The sequence below is a fragment of the Salmo salar genome, chromosome ssa25 (assembly GCF_905237065.1).
Source record: "Salmo salar chromosome ssa25, Ssal_v3.1, whole genome shotgun sequence".
NCBI classification, from domain to species: domain Eukaryota; kingdom Metazoa; phylum Chordata; class Actinopteri; order Salmoniformes; family Salmonidae; genus Salmo; species Salmo salar.
The window spans coordinates 38,149,030-38,169,489 of NC_059466.1; the positions used below are offsets into that span (position 1 = coordinate 38,149,030).

At 46.4% G+C, this 20,460-nt stretch overlaps 1 protein-coding gene across 1 annotated transcript in view; it reads left to right on the forward strand.

The window, feature by feature from the left end:
• The window catches only part of LOC106586724 (interleukin-1 receptor accessory protein-like 1-B), a 468,880-nt gene that overhangs the window by 431,611 nt on the left and 16,809 nt on the right, over nt 1-20,460 (forward strand). Inside the window, exons 8-9 of the mRNA XM_014174290.2 lie at nt 14,891-15,036; nt 19,424-19,567. Coding sequence (XP_014029765.1) covers nt 14,891-15,036; nt 19,424-19,567 — 290 coding nt within the window. The remainder of the gene's footprint in view (nt 1-14,890; nt 15,037-19,423; nt 19,568-20,460) is intronic.

Sequence of the window (20,460 nt, forward strand, 5' to 3'; positions counted from 1 at the left end):
AATTTCTGAAGTGATTTGTTTGACAATCAGAAGAAAACATCATGACTGGTTGTGTTCATGACACATTAAAAGGTAATACATTTGTACAGTTAAATTCCAGGTCTTTACTATAAAGCACATAAAACTTGTTTAGTGACCCCAGAAGGTCACGGTATGACTCACACTTTGGATGTAACGTTCAAGTGAATTTACTGCTGTACACTGATACCCTTATATCAAATCCTGACCTTGAATGCAAACACTGTAACAATACTTTTGGAATGATTTATTATCTATTTAAATAGGGAAATGTACCAAACCTCAGCTGAAGCATTTCATGTGTTGAACCATCATAATTATATTGAAAAAATCCACCTTGCATTGATTACATTTCAAAATGTTATGCACCCCCTAAACTGTCTCTGGACGTGACACTGGAGCTATTCTCTAAACTGTCTCTGGACACGTACACTGGAGCTATTCTCTAAACTGTCTCTGGACGCGACACTGGAGCTATTCTCTAAACTGTCTCTGGACGTGACACTGGAGCTATTCTCTAAACTGTCTCTGGACACATCACTGGAGCTATTCTCTAAACTGTCTCTGGACACGTCACTGGAGCTATTCTCTAAACTGTCTCTGGACACGACACTGGAGCTATTCTCTAAACTGTCTCTGGACGCGACACTGGAGCTATTCTCTAAACTGTCTCTGGACACGACACTGGAGCTATTCTCTAAACTGTCTCTGGACGTGACACTGGAGCTATTCTCTAAACTGTCTCTGGACACGTCACTGGAGCTATTCTCTAAACTGTCTGGACGTGACACTGGAGCTATTCTCTAAACTGTCTCTGGACACGTCACTGGAGCTATTCTCTAAACTGTCTCTGGACGTGACACTGGAGCTATTCTCTAAACTGTCTCTGGATGTGACACTGGAGCTCTTCTCTAAACTGTCTCTGGACGTGACACTGGAGCTATTCTCTAAACTGTCTCTGGACGTGACACTGGAGCTATTCTCTAAACTGTCTCTGGACACGTCACTGGAGCTATTCTCTAAACTGTCTCTGGACACGTCACTGGAGCTATTCTCTAAACTGTCTCTGGACACGACACTGGAGCTATTCTCTAAACTGTCTCTGGACACGACACTGGAGCTATTCTCTAAACTGTCTCTGGACACGACACTGGAGCTATTCTCTAAACTGTCTCCGGACGCGACACTGGAGCTATTCTCTAAACTGTCTCCGGACGCGACACTGGAGCTATTCTCTAAACTGTCTCTGGACACATCACTGGAGCTATTCTCTAAACTGTCTCTGGACACGTCACTGGAGCTATTCTCTAAACTGTCTCTGGACGTGACACTGGAGCTATTCTCTAAACTGTCTCTGGACACATCACTGGAGCTATTCTCTAAACTGTCTCTGGACACGTCACTGGAGCTATTCTCTAAACTGTCTCTGGACGCGACACTGGAGCTATTCTCTAAACTGTCTCTGGACACGTCACTGGAGCTATTCTCTAAACTGTCTCTGGACACATCACTGGAGCTATTCTCTAAACTGTCTCTGGACGTGACACTGGAGCTATTCTCTAAACTGTCTCTGGACGTGACACTGGAGCTATTCTCTAAACTGTCTCTGGGCACATCACTGGAGCTATTCTCTAAACTGTCTCTGGACACGTCACTGGAGCTATTCTCTAAACTGTCTCTGGACACGTCACTGGAGCTATTCTCTAAACTGTCTCTGGACACGTCACTGGAGCTATTCTCTAAACTGTCTCTGGACACGACACTGGAGCTATTCTCTAAACTGTCTCTGGACACGACACTGGAGCTATTCTCTAAACTGTCTCTGGACGTGACACTGGAGCTATTCTCTAAACTGTCTCTGGACACGTCACTGGAGCTATTCTCTAAACTGTCTCGGACGTCACTGGAGCTATTCTCTAAACTGTCTCTGGACACGTCACTGGAGCTATTCTCTAAACTGTCTCTGGACGTGACACTGGAGCTATTCTCTAAACTGTCTCTGGACACGTCACTGGAGCTATTCTCTAAACTGTCTCTGGACGTGACACTGGAGCTATTCTCTAAACTGTCTCTGGACGTGACACTGGAGCTCTTCTCTAAACTGTCTCTGGACGTGACACTGGAGCTATTCTCTAAACTGTCTCTGGACACGTCACTGGAGCTATTCTCTAAACTGTCTCTGGACACGTCACTGGAGCTATTCTCTAAACTGTCTCTGGACACGACACTGGAGCTATTCTCTAAACTGTCTCTGGACACGACACTGGAGCTATTCTCTAAACTGTCTCTGGACACGACACTGGAGCTATTCTCTAAACTGTCTCTGGACACGACACTGGAGCTATTCTCTAAACTGTCTCCGGACGCGACACTGGAGCTATTCTCTAAACTGTCTCTGGACACATCACTGGAGCTATTCTCTAAACTGTCTCTGGACACGTCACTGGAGCTATTCTCTAAACTGTCTCTGGACGTGACACTGGAGCTATTCTCTAAACTGTCTCTGGACACGTCACTGGAGCTATTCTCTAAACTGTCTCTGGACACGTCACTGGAGCTATTCTCTAAACTGTCTCTGGACGTGGCACTGGAGCTATTCTCTAAACTGTCTCTGGACACGTCAGTGGAGCTATTCTCTAAACTGTCTCTGGACGTAACACTGGAGCCATTCTCTAAACTGTCTCTGGCCACGTCACTGGAGCTATTCTCTAAACTGTCTCTGGAGCTATTCTCTAAACTGTCTCTGGACACGACACTGGAGCTATTCTCTAAACTGTCTCTGGACGTGACACTGGAGCTATTCTCTAAACTGTCTCTGGAGCTATTCTCTAAACTGTCTCTGGACGTGACACTGGAGCTATTCTCTAAACTGTCTCTGGACACGTCACTGGAGCTATTCTCTAAACTGTCTCTGGACACGTCACTGGAGCTATTCTCTAAACTGTCTCTGGACACGTCACTGGAGCTATTCTCTAAACTGTCTCTGGACACGTCACTGGAGCTATTCTCTAAACTGTCTCTGGACACGACACAGGAGCTATTCTCTAAACTGTCTCTGGACACGACACAGGAGCTATTCTCTAAACTGTCTCTGGACCGCCCACTGGAGCTATTCTCTAAACTGTCTCTGGACGTGACACTGGAGCTATTCTCTAAACTGTCTCTGGACGTGACACTGGAGCTATTCTCTAAACTGTCTCTGGACGTGACACTGGAGCTATTCTCTAAACTGTCTCTGGACACGTCACTGGAGCTATTCTCTAAACTGTCTCTGGACGCGACACTGGAGCTATTCTCTAAACTGTCTCTGGACACGTCACTGGAGCTATTCTCTAAACTGTCTCTGGACGTGACACTGGAGCTCTTCTCTAAACTGTCTCTGGACGTGACACTGGAGCTATTCTCTAAACTCTCTCTGGACGTGACACGAGCTATTCTCTAAACTTTCTCTGGACACGACACTGGAGCTATTCTCTAAACTGTCTCTGGACACGACACTGGAGCTATTCTCTAAACTGTCATATCTAGCTGCTAATTATTCCCTTTGCAAGCCCAGGTAGGCAGGAATGCAGGCAGGCAGGCAGGTAAAGCCAGTCTGTTCTGTTGCTCCTGCTATTACTATCACACCTCTTTAGCACACCAGTCTATCTGGTGTCTGTATGTCTGTCTGTACGTCTGTTTGCTTTAGTCTAGCAGTTCATACGGCTGTGTTCCTTCAAACTCTCATCTCTGTTTCACACTCAACCTCTACTGAGTCCACTGAACCCCATCTCTATCTCTGTCTCTGGGCTGACGTTGAAACATTCAAAACAAGAACATTTCTGCTTTTTCTCTTTATGATGTCAGGCATTTAAACAAGCCCATTTCCCATGTCTATCTCTATATTGTAACATATCTAGTTAAGACAGTCCATTTACGATCTTCCTCTCTGCCCCACTGCCTCTCTTTCTCTTTCTCTATCCCTCTCCCTCTCTCTCTATGCTATAACATACAACAAACCCATATCCATGTCTCTTTCTCAATGAGTCCATTCCTCTCCTTCTCAATCTCTCTTCCTCTACCCTCCAACAAATTCAAATGAGTCCACCTTATATACCCTTGCTCTCCCGCTCTCTCGCTCTCTCGCTCTCTCGCTCTCTCTCTTTGCTGTAACAACACACTTAACAAATCCATGTCCGTGTCTCTCTCCCTCCCAGTAGTGTAACATATTAAACGAGTCCATTGGCTGGTCTGTGTGAATTTCCCATTAGGCGTGGAGCGCTGTGTGTAGAGAGACTGTAGCTGGGGAGACGACCCTGTCAGATAGTTAACAACCACCATTTCTCAGCACGCTTCGCCTTCGCTATCGCTACCTGCTACCCTCACTACCATTTCCCCTACTACCCACTCCTTCATTACCCTCACTGCACTCTCCCTCACTACCCTACTACCCTCTCTACCCTTTCCCTCACTACCCTCACTACCTTCTCCCTCACTACCTTCACTACCTTCTCCCTCACTTCCCTAACTACTTTCTCCCTCACTACCATCTCTACCCTCACTACCTTCACTACCCTCTCCCTCACTACCCTCACTACCCTCTCCCTCACTACCCTCTCCCTCACTACCCTCTCCCTCACTACCCTCTCCCTCAGTACCCTCACTACCTTCTCCCTCACTACCTTCACTACCCTCTCCTTCAATACTTTCTCCCTCACTACCCTCACTACCTTCACTACCCTCACTACTTCACTACCCTCTCCCTCAGTACCCTCACTACCTTCACTACCCTCTCTCTCACTACCCTAGTACCCTCACTACCTTCTCCCTCACTACCTTCTCCCTCACCATCGTCTCTCACCCCACTACCCATACTACCCTCACTACCGTCACTACCCTTCCCTTTAAACTATCATATGGTTCCTTTGGGATATTGGTCAGTTATGTTTGAATGTGTAGATGACGGTTATTGGTTATTTTTTTTTAAGATGCACATTTTCTCCTACTGTCACTACCCTCTACCTCAGTACCGTCACTACCCTCTACCTCACTACCGTCACTACCCTCTACCTCACTACCGTCACTACCCTCTCCCTCACTACCGTCACTACCCTCTACCACACTACCGTCACTACCCTCTACCGTCACTACCCTCTACCGTCACTACCCTCTCCCTCACTACCGTCACTACCCTCTCCCTCACTACCGTCACTACCCTCTCCCTCACTACCGACACTACCCTCTCCCTCACTACCGACACTACCCTCTCCCTCACTACCGACACTACCCTCTCCCTTACTACCGACACTACCCTCTCCCTCACTACCGACACTACCCTCTCCCTCACTACCGACACTACCCTCTCCCTCACTACCGACACTACCCTCTACCTCACTACCGACACTACCCTCACTACCGACACTACCCTCTACCTCACTACCGTCACTACCGTCACTACCCTCTACCTCACTACCGACACTACCCTCTACCTCACTACCCTCTACCTCACTACCCTCTCCCTCACTACCGTCGCTACCCTCTCCCTCACTACCGTCGCTACCCTCTACCTCACTACCCTCTCTACCGTCACTACCCTCTCCCTCACTACCGTCACTACCCTCTACCTCACTACCGACACTACCCTCTACCGACACTACCCTCTACCGACACTACCCTCTACCGTCACTACCCTCTACCGTCACTACCCTCTACCGTCACTACCCTCTACCGTCACTACCCTCTCCCTCACTACCGACACTACCCTCTCCCTCACTACCGACACTACCCTCTCCCTCACTACCGACACTACCCTCTACCTCTCTACCGTCACTACCGTCACTACCCTCTACCTCACTACCCTCTCCCTCACTACCGTCACTACCCTCTCCCGCACTACCGTCACTACCCTCTCCCGCACTACCGTCACTACCCTCTCCCGCACTACCGTCACTACCCTCTCACCGCACTACCGTCACTACCCTCTACCTCACTACCCTCTACCTCAGTACCGTCACTACCCTCTACCTCAGTACCGTCACTACCCTCTACCTCAGTACCGTCACTACCCTCTACCTCAGTACCGTCACTACCCTCTACCTCAGTACCGTCACTACCCTCTACCTCAGTACCGTCACTACCGTCACTACCCTCTACCGTCACTACCCACTCCTTCACTACCCTCACTACCCTCTCCCTCACTACTTTCTTCCTCACTACCCTCACTACCTTCTCCCTCACTACCCTCTCCCTCACTACCATCTCTACCTTCACTACCCTAGTACCCTCACTACCTTCTCCCCCACTACCCTCATTACCTCCTCCCTCACCATCGTCTCTCACCCTACTACCCATACTACCCTTACAACCGTCACTACCCTCTACCTCACTACCCTCTCCCTCACTACCATCACTACCCTCTACCTCACTAAGTCACTTCCCTCACTACCGACACTACACTCTACCTCACTACGTCACTTTCCTCACTACCGACACTACCCTCTACCTCGCTACCGTCACTACCCTCTACCTCACTACCGTCACTACCCTCTACCTCACTACCCTCTCCCTCACTACCGTCACTACCCTCTCCCTCACTACCGACACTAACCTCTACCGTCACTACCCTCTCCCTTACTACCGTCTCTACCCTCTCCCTCACTACCCTCTCCCTCACTACCGTTGCTACCCTCTACCTCACTACCCTCTACCGTCACTACCCTCTCCCTCACTACCGTCACTACCCTCTACCTCACTACCGACACTACCCTCTACCTCACTACCCTCTACCGTCACTACCCTCTCCCTCACTACCGTCACTACCCTCTCCTCACTACCGTCACTACCCTCTCCCTCACTACCGTCACTACCCTCTCCCTCACTACCGTCACTACCCTCTACCACACTACCGTCACTACCCTCTACCGTCACTACCCTCTCCCTCACTACCGTCACTACCCTCTCCCTCACTACCGACACTACCCTCTCCCTCACTACCGACACTACCCTCTCCCTTACTACCGACACTACCCTCTCCCTTACTACCGACACTACCCTCTCCCTTACTACCGACACTACCCTCTCCCTCACTACCGACACTACCCTCTACCTCACTACGTCACTTCCCTCACTACCGACACTACCCTCTACCTCACTACCGTCACTACCGTCACTACCCTCTACCTCACTACCAACACTACCCTCTACCTCACTACCCTCTACCTCACTACCCTCTCCCTCACTACCGTCGCTACCCTCTCCCTCACTACCGTCGCTACCCTCTACCGTCGCTACCCTCTCACCGTCGCTACCCTCTACCGTCACTACCCTCTACCGTCACTACCCTCTACCGTCACTACCCCGACACTACCCTCTCCCTCACTACCGACACTACCCTCTCCCTCACTACCGACACTACCCTCTACCTCACTACCGACACTACCCTCTACCGTCACTACCGTCACTACCCTCTACCTCACTACCCTCTCCGTCACTACCCTCTACCTCACTACCCTCTCCCTCACTACCGTCACTACCCTCTCCCGCACTACCGTCACTACCCTCTCCCGCACTACCGTCACTACCCTCTCCCGCACTACCGTCACTACCCTCTACCGCACTACCGTCACTACCCTCTACCTCACTACCGTTACTACCCTCTACCTCACTACCGTCACTACCCTCTACCTCACTACGTCACTACCCTCTCCCTCACTACCGTCACTTCCCACTACCGTCACTACCTTCTCCCTCACTACTGTCAATACCCTCTACCTCACTGAACGTAGAGGAATGCAGATGGACTAGGGGTGGGAGGGAGGGCTTGTGTTTTGGTTTTGTGGGTAGAGTCAGGTACCGAGCTCAGTTTTAAGGTTAGCAATCTTCCTCTCCCTCTCCCTCCTCTCTCTCTCCCTCCATCTCTCTCTCTCTCTAGGATTCTCTCTCTCCTCAGCTGAAGGGCTATATCTCTTTAATAATGCAACCAGATATTTCATTCTGTGGATCAATAATATATTTGATCATGTATTCTTTATTGTCCATGCAGCCTTTACCCCAGGCCTGCTCTGATCCTCCCACAGCCCAGACTTTACTCCCCTGATCACTCCACACACCCTTAATGGGATGGACACACTCATTACTATCAAACAGAGAGAGAGAGCCAAGGGGTAGGAGGAGAGGGGGAATGAGAAGATGTACACAAAGTAGAAGATGGAGAGGTTTAAAGGTTAGAAGGGGTTAGGATTTGGGAAAAACTTAAACAAGAGCGCAGGATGGAGAGAGAGAGACACATATTTCCCTCAGATTACACAGACCCACAAATAATTTGAAAACAAATCCAATTTGGATCAAATCAAATCAAATCAAATTTATTTTTATATAGCCCTTCGTACATCAGCTGATATTCTCAAAGTGCTGTACAGAAACCCAGCCTAAAACCCCAAACAGCAAGCAAAGCATGTGAAAGAAGCACGGTGGCTAGGAAAAACTCCCTAGGAAAAACTCCCTAGAAAGGCCAAAAACCTAGGAAGAAACCTAGAGATGAACCAGGCTATGAGGGGTGGCCAGTCCTCTTCTGGCTGTGCAGGGTGGATATTATAACAGAACATGGTCAAAATGTTAAAATGTTAAAATGTTCATAAATGACCAGCATGGTCAAATAATAATAATCATAGTAGTTGTCGAGGGTGCAACAAGCACGTCCGGTGAACAGGTCAGGGTTCCATAGCCGCAGGCAGAACAGTTGAAACTGGAGCAGCAGCACGGCCAGGTGGACTGGGGACAGCAAGGAGTCATCATACCAGGTAGTCCTGAGGCATGGTCCTAGGGCTCAGGTCCTCCGAGAGAAAGACAGAAAGAGAGAATTAGAGAGAGCATATTTAAATACACACAGGACACCGGATAAGACAAGAGAAATACTCCAGATGTAACAGACTGACCCTAGCCCCCCGACACATAAACTACTGCAGCATAAATACTGGAGGCTGAGACAGGAGGGATCAGAAGACACTGTGGCCCCATCCGATGATACCCCCGGACAGGGCCAAACAGGCAGGATATAACCCCACCCACTTTGCCAAAGCACAGCCCCCACACCACTAGAGGGATGTCTCCAACCACCAACTTACCGTCCTAAGACAAGGCCGAGTATAGCCCACAACGATCTCCGCCATGGCACAACCCAAGGGGGGGGCGCCAACCCAGACAGGAAGACCACGTCAGTGACTCAACCCACTCAAGTGACGCACCCCTCCCATGGACGGCATGGTGATAAACTCCCATATCTATTTGGTGAAATACCGCAGTGTGCCATCACAGCAGCAAGATGTGTGACCTGTTGCCACAAGAAAAGGGCAACCAGTTAAGAACAAACACCATTGTAAATACAAACAATATTTATGTTTATTTATTTTCCCTTTTGTACTTTAACTATTTGCTCATCATTACAACACTGTATATAGACATAATAACATTTGAAATGTCTTTATTCTTTTGAAACTTTTGTAAGTGTAATGTTTGCTGTTAATTTTGTATTATTTATTTCACTTTGATTATTATCTATTTCACTTGCTTTGGCAATGTAAACAAACGTTTCCCATGCCAATAATGCCCTTAAAATGAATTGAATTGAATTAAATTAAATAGAGAGAGAGAGACAGAGTAACCTCCCAAATGGTTAGCAACTTGTAAACATTACCAAATAAATGTAAAATTAAAACATGTAATCATGTACAGTATGTTTCAGCCATGCAGCCAAAGTATCTTCCAATCCACTGCTACAGGGATGTGGACCTGTTTCCAAGGTTTTGCCTCCCACCCACACTCTCCTGGCCTGTCCATTACTAATGCATCAGCAACCTCAGCCCATAGAACCCAGGGAACCCACCAGGGTTATATTTAAACAACCCAACATATTGATTCTGACTAGTTACATTTCTATTAAAACGCAGGTCCATAAATTATCATTTGCATCGCAGATGGCAACAGGGCTATTGTTGTTTTCATAGCATGCATGGTTGGGCATTAGCACGGGGGCCGTGTGTGTTTGTGTGCGTGTGTATGTGTGAGATAAAAAAATGAGCCAAACCAATCTGCCTCAGAATTATCGATTGGGTATTCAGCTCATTTAGTTCTGTTCATAACGGGTTCTCAGGTGGGCTTTGGATGAAATAAAGGTACTGAATACGTTTGTAGTTGATCAGTTAAATGAGCAGAATCAGCATTCACTGGCTTTACTAATGAGGAAGTGAGGAGCTGTTGGAAGAATAGTGCATTTTGTTCAGGAGGAGCATTTACTCCAGCTAGCCTGAACCCAGATCTGTTTGTGCTGTCTTGCCAGCTCCTATGATCATTGTCACACACAAGACAGACAGTCTAGACTAGAACCCCAACAGAGAAGAAATTAAAATCTCTTGTTGATGTTTGCCTCATCCAGGGGTTAATCTTACATCTAGACGTTCCGCTAGAGGAACGCCTCGCCAATATCCAATGATAGAGCGTGGCACGAATTACAAACACGTCAAAAATCCAAAAACTTCAATTTTTCAAACATATGACTATTTTACACCATTTTAAAGACAAGACTCTCCTTTATCTAACCACATTGTCCGATTTCAAAAAGGCTTTCCAACGAAAGCAAAACATTAGATTATGTCAGGAGAGTACCCAGCCAGAAATAATCACACACCCATTTTTCAAGCTAGCATATAATGTCACAAAAACCAAAACCACAGCTAAATGCAGCACTAACCTTTGATGATCTTCATCAGATGACACTCCTAGGACATTATGTTATACAATACATGCATGTTTTGTTCAATCAAGTTCATATTAATATCAAAAAACAGCTTTTTACATTAGCATGTGACGTTCAGAACTAGCATACCCACCGAAAACTTCACAAAAAAACATAACAATTATTTTAAGAATTATACATACAGAACTCCTTTATGCAATCGCGGTGTCCGATTTTAAAATTGCTTTTCGGTGAAAGCACATTTTGCAATATTCTGAGTAGATAGCCCGGCCATCATGGCTAGCTATTTTGACACCCACCAAGTTTGGCACTCACCAAACTCAGATTTACTATAAGAAAAATTTGATTACCTTTGCTGTTCTTCGTCAGAATGCACTCCCAGGACTTCTACTTCAACACCCAATGTTGTTTTGGTTCCAAATAATCTATAGTTATATCCAAATAGCTGCGTTTTGTTCTTGCGTTCAAGACACTATTCGAAGGGTGACGCACCAGCGCATATCGGGACAAAAAAATTCAAAATATTCCATTACCGTACTTCGAAGCATGTCAAACGCTGTTTAAAATACATTTTTATGCGATTTGTCTCGTAAAATAGCGATAATATTCCAACCGGGAGACCTTGTTTTCGTTCAAACACTGAAAATAGAAAATGGAGTCTTCACGCGCACACCAGTGTCATTGTTCTCAGAACGACCACTTTCCAAAACCCCTACTGTTTTTCGCCCAGGGACTGCGGAGTTATCATTCAACGTTCTGGCGCCTTCTGAGAGCCTATGGGAGCCTTAGAAAATGTCATGTTACAGCAGAGATCCTCTATTTTTGATAAAGAGGCTACAGAAGGCCAAGAAATGGTCAGACAGGGCACTTCCCATATAGAATCTTCTCAGGTTTTGGCCTGCCATATGAGTTCTGTTATACTCAGACACCATTCAAACAGTTTTAGAAACTGTAGGGTGTTTTCTATCCAAATCAAATAATTATATGGATATTCTAGTTTCTGGGCAGGAGTAATAACCAGATTAAATCGGGTACGTTTTTTTATCCGGCAGTGAAAATACTGCCCCCTATCCTAAACAGGTTAAGCTACAATCAACCACACCAAGTCCAGTCCCATTACATCCCCATCTAACTTCCATTCACGTTCCCTTGGCCTGTTTGGTCTGGGTAGAAGTTGCCTATTGGGCACAGATCTAGGATCAGCTTATCCAGATGCTGTTTTATTATGGAAACGGCCTCCTGTCTCTCCCCAGAGAAAAGCCAATCAACCCCTAACCCCCACACCCACCCTACCGCACACCCACCATCAAACCCTTTCCTCTCAGATAGCACTAATTTTAAACTACAAATCCCATTATGCAGTCTCAATCACGTCCTACAAAGCCCACGATGCATTCTCAATTACAGACTACAAAGCTCTCTAACAAACTCAATTTACTGTATATGCTGCTGTGTGCTCACTAAGAGCCTGGGGAGAGTACATCAGGGAACAGTCATCCCTCTTTCTCTTTCTCTCTCTGTCTCTCTCCCCTCTGTCTCTCTCCCCCCCTCTATCTCCCTCTCCTCTCTCTCCCCTCTGTCTCTCTATCTCTTTCTCCCCAGTGCTCACTTGTAGTACATAGGCTACACACTAATGCACATACAGACAGTTACACACACACACACTCACTCTCTTTCTCTCACACGCAAACACACTCTCAAACACTCTCTTTCACTCTCTCTCCCTCTTTCCCTCGTGCGTGCCTCTGTGCTGAGGGTGCTTTATAAGTAGGCTAAGTAGTTGTGTGTGAAGAACGAGGGAGCATCATGTATCCCTTCTCTCCTCCGCCAGCCTCCAACAACTCAGCGGGGGACACTCATTTACTTTATGGAATATTACTTTCTCTCCTTCCGCTCAGTTTCCATGGCAGCTGCTATAAAAACATTATCTTCCCGATATCATTATTTTTTTTCCTCCCAGGAAGAAACATATGGAATGAGATTAGTTTCTTTATTCTGTAAATGTGTCTACCACGATCCGTGTGTATATTCAACATAACTAACGATCCGTGCATATATTCAATATATGAACTGTGAATATCTTAAAATATTTCACAAATTAAACCATAAGTCACAAATAAATCTATGATCTGAAAATGGATTCAATATAGCTCATAAATAAAACTACAATTTTAACAAATGTTCAGAAATCCCTAACATTTACAACTGTGGAATATGCATTTTTTGCGCATTCAAAAAGTGCTTGTGGATGTATATTCTGTGCTTACAGAATTTCTAGAACTGTTTTTCGCCTGTTGATGTATTACAATCCACAAATGTAGCTTCAGATGAGAGTCGGCTATTTCCATTCATTGGGATTATCTTTGTGTTACGTGACGCGCAGAGTGATGGCTGTGTCCTTCTTGGGAGAACGCTTTCTAGCTAGAAGTAGTGTAACGTGTACGCCGGGTGGCAGGAAGCAGGTGCAGAAGTTGAGTTTAATAATGAATAAATGCAGATGAACTTAACATGAGAAGTGTACAGACCGTGAGAGAAAACAATACTACCTAGTGACTGATGTCTACTGAGGGATTAAAAAAAGGGGTATAATCAAGGAAATAATGATGTCCAGGTGTGTGTAATGATGGGAAGCAGGTGAGCGTAATCATGGTTGCCAGGACCGGTGGTTAGTAGACCGGTGACATCGAGCGGCATGACAAAAAGTTCATGAAATGTGAGTCTAACGTTTATTTATTTAACAAATTATGTTAACATTTTAATTAATGACTTTCATATGAATGCTAAATTCGACCATTGGGGCATGCAACCCCGAGTGTGTGCTTTCGCCCACTTGCCAAGCTAGCTAACTAACTAACGTAAGGCGATCTTGTCACCTGAATTTCTAATGTTTTTAATCAGATAATGTTCCAATTTCTTACTGCCACACCAGTTGAGAGAGTGACATGTCCTGTCAAAGAATACATTTCTCTGAAAGAAAACAGAATGAAACATTTCTCATTAGCTTGCTAGCCAGATTACCAATTAAGGATTTTAAAACTGAGCGGTTCTTCATAATTGACACATTTCTGAATTAACAATTACCTCGTAAGTTTAACTTTGGTTGTTAGTCTAAACAGTTGATGAGATCGCCTGCTAGCTATTGGTAGATTCCAACGCTAGCTAGTTAGCTAGTATGGCGAGTCGGCTGATGTCGAAAGCACACACTTGGGGTTGCATTCCCCAAAGGTCGAATTTAACATTCATATGAAAGTAATTTGTTGAACATCTTAACATGATTTGTTGAATAAATAAATGTTATGCTCACATTTCATGAAGTTGATCATTCTTCTTGTAGCTAGAAAGTGTTCTCCCAAGAAGGACACAGCCGCGATGTCATCACTCTGCGCGTCAAATGACACAGATTATCCCAATTAATGGAAATAGCCGACTCTCATTTAAAGTCACATTTGTGGATTGTAATACATCAACATGCAGAAAAAAAGTCTAAATTCTGTAAGCACAGAACACAGACCCACAACAACTTTTTTAATGCTCAAATGCACATTCCACAGTTGTAAATGTTAGGGATTTCAAAACATTTCCTCACAAATCCTTCTACATTTGTTCAAATGGTAGTTTTATTTGTGAGCTATGTTGAATATATTTACAGATCATAGATACATTTTTTGACTTATGGTGAATAACATAGCATTCCTGTACTTCCAGTGCTTCACAGTAAATATACTCCTGTACAGTAACACCTTCATTTTATGTTTTATCACCCAGCCCGTGCTTACAGCACATTGCAAACTCAATACTTTCTGTAGGCTCTGCAGTCCTCATCTCATTCAAGACACAGCAAACCGAGTCAATCACCCAACCAATGTTTTTCCCTGTCAGCCCTGGGATTGGAAAAGGCAACTCTCCGGTTACTGGCTGGTCTCTCTAACCTCGAGACTGACTGTCTCTCTAACCTCGAGACTGCTATGAAGTGAGGAGACATGGACATCATAGTTAGTAGGAAACATGAATGACTTTGTCTGGCTTTCAACACAGTATTTATCACCTCTGTCACGTTGCACCCTCCTACGGAGGGGAACATGTGACTACTCCCACAGAGACTACCATCCACTCCATTAATGATTGTTTTCTCTTGTCTTGCAGGGTGGTCCGGGAGCACCTGGGGGAACAGGAAGTGGCTATCTCCTTGATGATCCACTCGGTGGAAGAGGGGGACCTGGGGAACTACTCCTGCTATGTGGAGAATGGAAACGGGAGACGGCAGGCCACCATCCAACTCTCCAGAAGGGGTAAGGGTTCTTTCAAATCAAATCAAATTGTATATATCACATGCGCCGAATAGAACAGGTGTGGACCTTACAGTGAACCGCTTACTGACAAGCCCTTAACCAACCATGCAGTTTTAAGAATATATATTTTTAGAAATTTAACAGATAATTAAAGAGAAACGATAAAATAACAGTAGCGAGGCGATATACAGGTGATTCCAGTACAATGTGCGTGGACACCAGTTAGTCGAGGTAATTGAGGTAATATGTACATGTAGGTAGAGGTAAAGTGACTATGCATAGATAATAAACAGAGAGTAGCAGCAGCGTAAAAATGGGGGGTGGGGTGGGGACAATGCACCCATAGCACACACCCATAACCCACAAAACACTCTCCAGAAGGGGTAAGGGCGCTCTCTCACAACCCTACCCCACAATACACTCTCCTGAAGGGGTAAGGCTTTTCACCCCTCCTCCACTCTCCTGAAGGGGTATGGGCGCTCTCTCACAACCCTACCCCACAATACACTCTCCTGAAGGGGTAAGGGCTCTCTCTCACAACCCTACCTCACAATACACTCTCCTGAAGGGGTATGGGCTCTCTCTCACAACCATACCCCACAATACACTCCCCTGAAGGGGTAAGGGCTCTCTCTCACAACCCTACCCCACAATACACTCTCCTGAATGGGTAAGGGCTCTCTCTCACAACCCTACCTCACAATACACTCTCCTGAAGGGGTAAGGGCTCTCTCTCACAACCCTACCCCACAATACACACTCCTGAAGGGGTAAGGGCTCTCTCTCACAACCATACCTTACAATACACTCTCCTGAAGGGGTAAGGGCTCTCTCTCACAACCCTACCCCACAATACACACTCCTGAAGGGGTAAGGGCTCTCTCTCACAACCATACCTCACAATACACTCTCCTGAAGGGGTAAGGGCTCTCTCTCACAACCCTACCTCACAATACACTCTCCTGAAGGGGTATGGGCTCTCTCTCACAACCATACCTCACAATACACTCTCCTGAAGGGGTATGGGCTCTCTCTCACAACCATACCTCACAATACACTCTCCTGAAGGGGTATGGGCTCTCTCTCACAACCCTACCTCACAATACACTCTCCTGAAGGGGTATGGGCTCTCTCTCACAACCATACCTCACAATACACTCTCCTGAAGGGGTAAGGGCTCTCTCTCACAACCATACCTCACAATACACTCTCCTGAAGGGGTATGGGCTCTCTCTCACAACCATACCTCACAATACACTCTCCTGAAGGGGTAAGGGCTCTCTCTTTCTCTCACACCCATACCTCTTAGTAATTGATCTGATGATTTTATAACCCAGGCAGCATAAACGTCTCTCCGGTCCCTCTCTCTCTCTTTCTCCATCTCTCCATCCATACCCCCTTCCAATATTCCTCCTCTCCATCTTCAGTCTTCTCACCCACCAGTCTGTGTTAGGTTCAGAGCTCGTTTGTGTTTGCCACCATAGCGATGTGTGTTTGCGCTCCATTTCATTCAGTTGTCTCTTTTGTTGTTGTTTTTCTTACATTCGTCCATTATTCTTAGTTCTCTGGCATGACTTGTGCTAGGCTGTCTTTATGTGGTGGTTGTCACTTTAGCCAATAGAGCAGATGTGATGGTTATTTAAGCAGCCAATGGCTTCTCTTCTTTTCCCAACAGACGAGTGTTTAGTTGTTCTCATGTTTTCCTCCCAGGATGCAGAATTGATGAGTGATGAGGGAGGGAGGGCTCTGTCTGAGGAAGGAAGGAGGGAGGAAAGAGGGAAAGAGAGAGCGAGAGAGGGATGAGGAGAATGACTGTCAAGGAAATGGAAGATGAAGTTGGTATAAGGATGAAGGTTATACACTTTGTGTCATGGCTCACCTAGACAATGAACCCAAATTTAGATCATCACATTCCTCCTCTCCCTCTCTTTTCCTCAAGTCATCATAATCCCCCCGTCTCTTCCATGTGGATGTGCTGCACGGCTCAGAGCAGAGCAGGGTAGAACAGAGCAGAGCAGGGTAGAACAGAGCAGAGCAGGGTAGAACAGAGCAGAGCAGGGTAGAGCAGAGCAGAGCAGGGTAGAGCAGAGCAGAGCAGGGTAGAGCAGAGCAGAGCAGGGTAGAGCAGAGCAGGGTAGAGCGGAGCAGAGCAGGGTAGAGCAGAGCAGAGCAGGGTAGAACAGCAGAGCAGAGCAGAGCAGGGTAGAACGGAGCTAGCAGGGTAGAGCAGAGCAGGGTAGAACAGAACAGAGCAGAGCATAGCAGGGTAGAACAGAGCATAGCAGGGTAGAACAGAGCAGGGCAGAGCAGGGTAGAACAGAGCAGGGCAGAGCAGGGTAGAACAGAGCAGAGCAGGGTAGAACAGAGCAGAGCAGGGTAGAACGGAGCAGAGCAGGGTAGAACAGCAGAGCAGAGCAGGGTAGAACAGAACAGAGCAGAACAGAGCAGAGCAGAGCAGGGTAGAACAGAACAGAGCATAGCAGGGTAGAACAGAGCATAGCAGGGTAGAACAGAGCAGGGTAGAGCAGAGCAGGGTAGAAAGAGCAGAACAGAGCAGGCAGGGTAGGACAGAGCAGAGCAGAACATGGTAGAACAGAGCAGAGAAGGGTAAAACAGAGCAGAACAGAGCAAAGCAGGGTAAAACAGAGCAGAGCAGGGTAGAGCAGAGAAAACCGAGCATAGTAAAACAGAGCAGAACAGAGTAAAGCAGAGTAAAACAGAGCATAGCAGAGCAGGGTAGAGGGGAATAGAACAGAGCAGAGCAGGTAGAACAGAACAGAATAGACAAAGCAGAACAGAGCAGGGTAGACAAGAATAGAGCAGACCAGGGTATAACTCAGCAAAACAGAGCAGAGCAGTGTAGAACAGAGCAGAACAGAGCAGGGTATACCACAGCAGAACAGAGCAGAACATAGCAGGGTATAACAGAGCAGAACAGGGCAGGGTATACCACAGCAGAACAGGGTAGGTCAGAGCAGAACAGAGCAGGGTAGATAAGAGCAGAGCAGGGTAGAACAGAGCAGAACAAAACACTAGCAGGGTATAACAGAGCAGAGCTGGGTAGAACAGAGCAGAATAGAGCAAAGCATGGAAGAGCAGAGTAGGCTAGTGCAGAACAGAGCAGAGCAGGGTAGAGGAGCAGAACAGAGCAGAGCAGGGTAGAGTAGGGCAGAGCAGAATAGAGCAGAGCAGGGTAGATCAGAACAGAGCAGAGCAGGGTAGAACAGAGCAGAGCAGGGTAGAGCAGAGCAGAACAGAGCAGAGCAGGGTAGTACAGAACAGAACAGAGCATAGCAGGGTAGGACAGAGCGAGCAGGGTAGAACCGGGTAGAGCAGAGCAGGGTAGGACAGGGTAAACATTAGCAGGGTAGAACAGAGCAGAGCAGGGTAGAACAGAGCAGAACCGGGTAGAATGCAGCAGAGCAGGGTAGAACAGAGCAGGGTAGAACAGAGCAGGGTAGAGCAGAGCAGGGCAGAGCAGGGTAGAACAGAGCAGAGCAGGGTAGAACAGAGCAGAGCAGGGTAGAACAGAGCAGAGCAGGGTAGAACAGAGCAGAGCAGGCTAGAACAGAGCAGAGCAGGGTAGAACAGAGCAGAGCAGGGTAGAACAGTGCAGAGCTGGGTAGAGCAGGGTAGAACGGAGCACAGCCGGGTAGAACAGGGTAGAACAGAGCGGAGCACGGTAGAACAGGGTAGACATGAGCAGGGTATAGCAGAGCAGCGCAGAACAGGGTAGATTCAGCAGAGCAGGGTAGAACAGAGCAGAGCGTAGAGACCAGGGATGACTCTATTACTCTGCAGTCTGATGTCTTCTTATTGCAGCACATGCAAACAGCTGTGTACTACCATGCACATGCACATACATATACGTACATCAAGTAATTATGGTGTTGGGAAACATTATTGACTGACTCAATAGTTTTGATGACATGGTCTTTCTTTCTTTCTCCCCTTCTCTTCCTTTCTCTCTCTCTCTCTCTCTCTCTGTCCCTCTCTCTCTCTCCCTCTCATCTCTCTCTCTGTCCCCCTCTCTCTCTCCCTCTCTCTTTCTCTGTCCCTCTCTCTCTCTCTCGCTCTCTCTCCCCCTCTCTCTCTCTCTCTCCCTCTCTCTCTCTCTCGCTCTCTCTCTCTCTCTCTCTCTCTCTCTCTCTCTCTCTCTCTCTCTCTCTCTCTCTCTCTCTCTCTCTCTCTCTCTCTCTCTCTCTCTCTCTCTCTCTCTCTCTCTCTCTCTCTCTCTCTCTCTCTCTCTCTCTCTCTCTCTCTCTCTCTCTCTCTCTCTCTCTCTCTCTCTCTCTCTCTCTCTCTCTCTCTCTCTCTCTCTCTCTCTCTCTCTCTCTCTCTCTCTCTCTCTCTCTCTCTCTCTCTCTCTCTCTCTCTCTCTCTGCAGAGCTGATGTACACGGTAGAGTTGGCAGGGGGTTTGGGCGCCATTCTGCTGCTGCTGCTCTTCCTCATCTCTCTGTATAAGTGTTATAAGATTGAGCTAATGCTCTTCTACAGGAGACACTTCGGCAGCGACGACCTGGATGGAGGTAAGGGCTCAGAGCGTCAGACCAATAGGTGGCTGTTGTGTTTGTTTGTCTCTCTCTTTATCTCTCTATCGCTCTCAATTTCTCTCTCCCTTTCTCTTTCTTTATCTCTCTCAATCTCTCATTCTCTCACTTTCTCTCAATTCAATTCAAGGGGCTTTATTGGCATGGGAAACATATGTTAACATTGCCAAAACAAGTGAAGTAGATAATATATAAAACTGAATTAAACAATAAAAATGAACTGTAAACATTACACTCACAGAAGTTCCAAAAGAATAAAGGCATTACACATATCATATTATGTATATATACAGTGTTGTAACGACGTACAAAAGGTTAAAGTACAAAAGAGAAAATAAATAAGCATAAATATGGGTTGTATTTACAATGGTGTTTGTTCTTCACTGGTTTCCCTTTTATTGTGGCAACAGGTCACAAATCTTGCTGCTGTGATGGCACACTGGTATTTCACCCAGTAGATATGGGAGTTTATCAAAATCGGGTTTGTTTTCTAATTCTTTGTGGATCTGTAATCTGAAGGACATACAGTATGTGTCTCTAATATGGTGATACATTGGGCGAGAGGTTAGGAAGTGCAGCTCAGTTTACACCTCATTTTGTGGGCAGGGTGCTCATAGCCTGTCTTCTGTTGAGAGCCAGGTCTGCCTACGGCGGCCTTTCTCAATAGCAAGGCTATGCTCACTGAGTCTGTACATGCAGTGCCTTGGCATTTTTCCTATTTTGTTGCATTACAACCTGTAATTTAAATGTATTTTTATTTGTATTTCATGTAATGGACATACACAAAATAGTCCAAATTGGTGAAGTGAAATGAAAAAGTTAACTTGTTTAAAAAATTTCAAAAAATAAAAATAAAAATATAGGAAAAATGG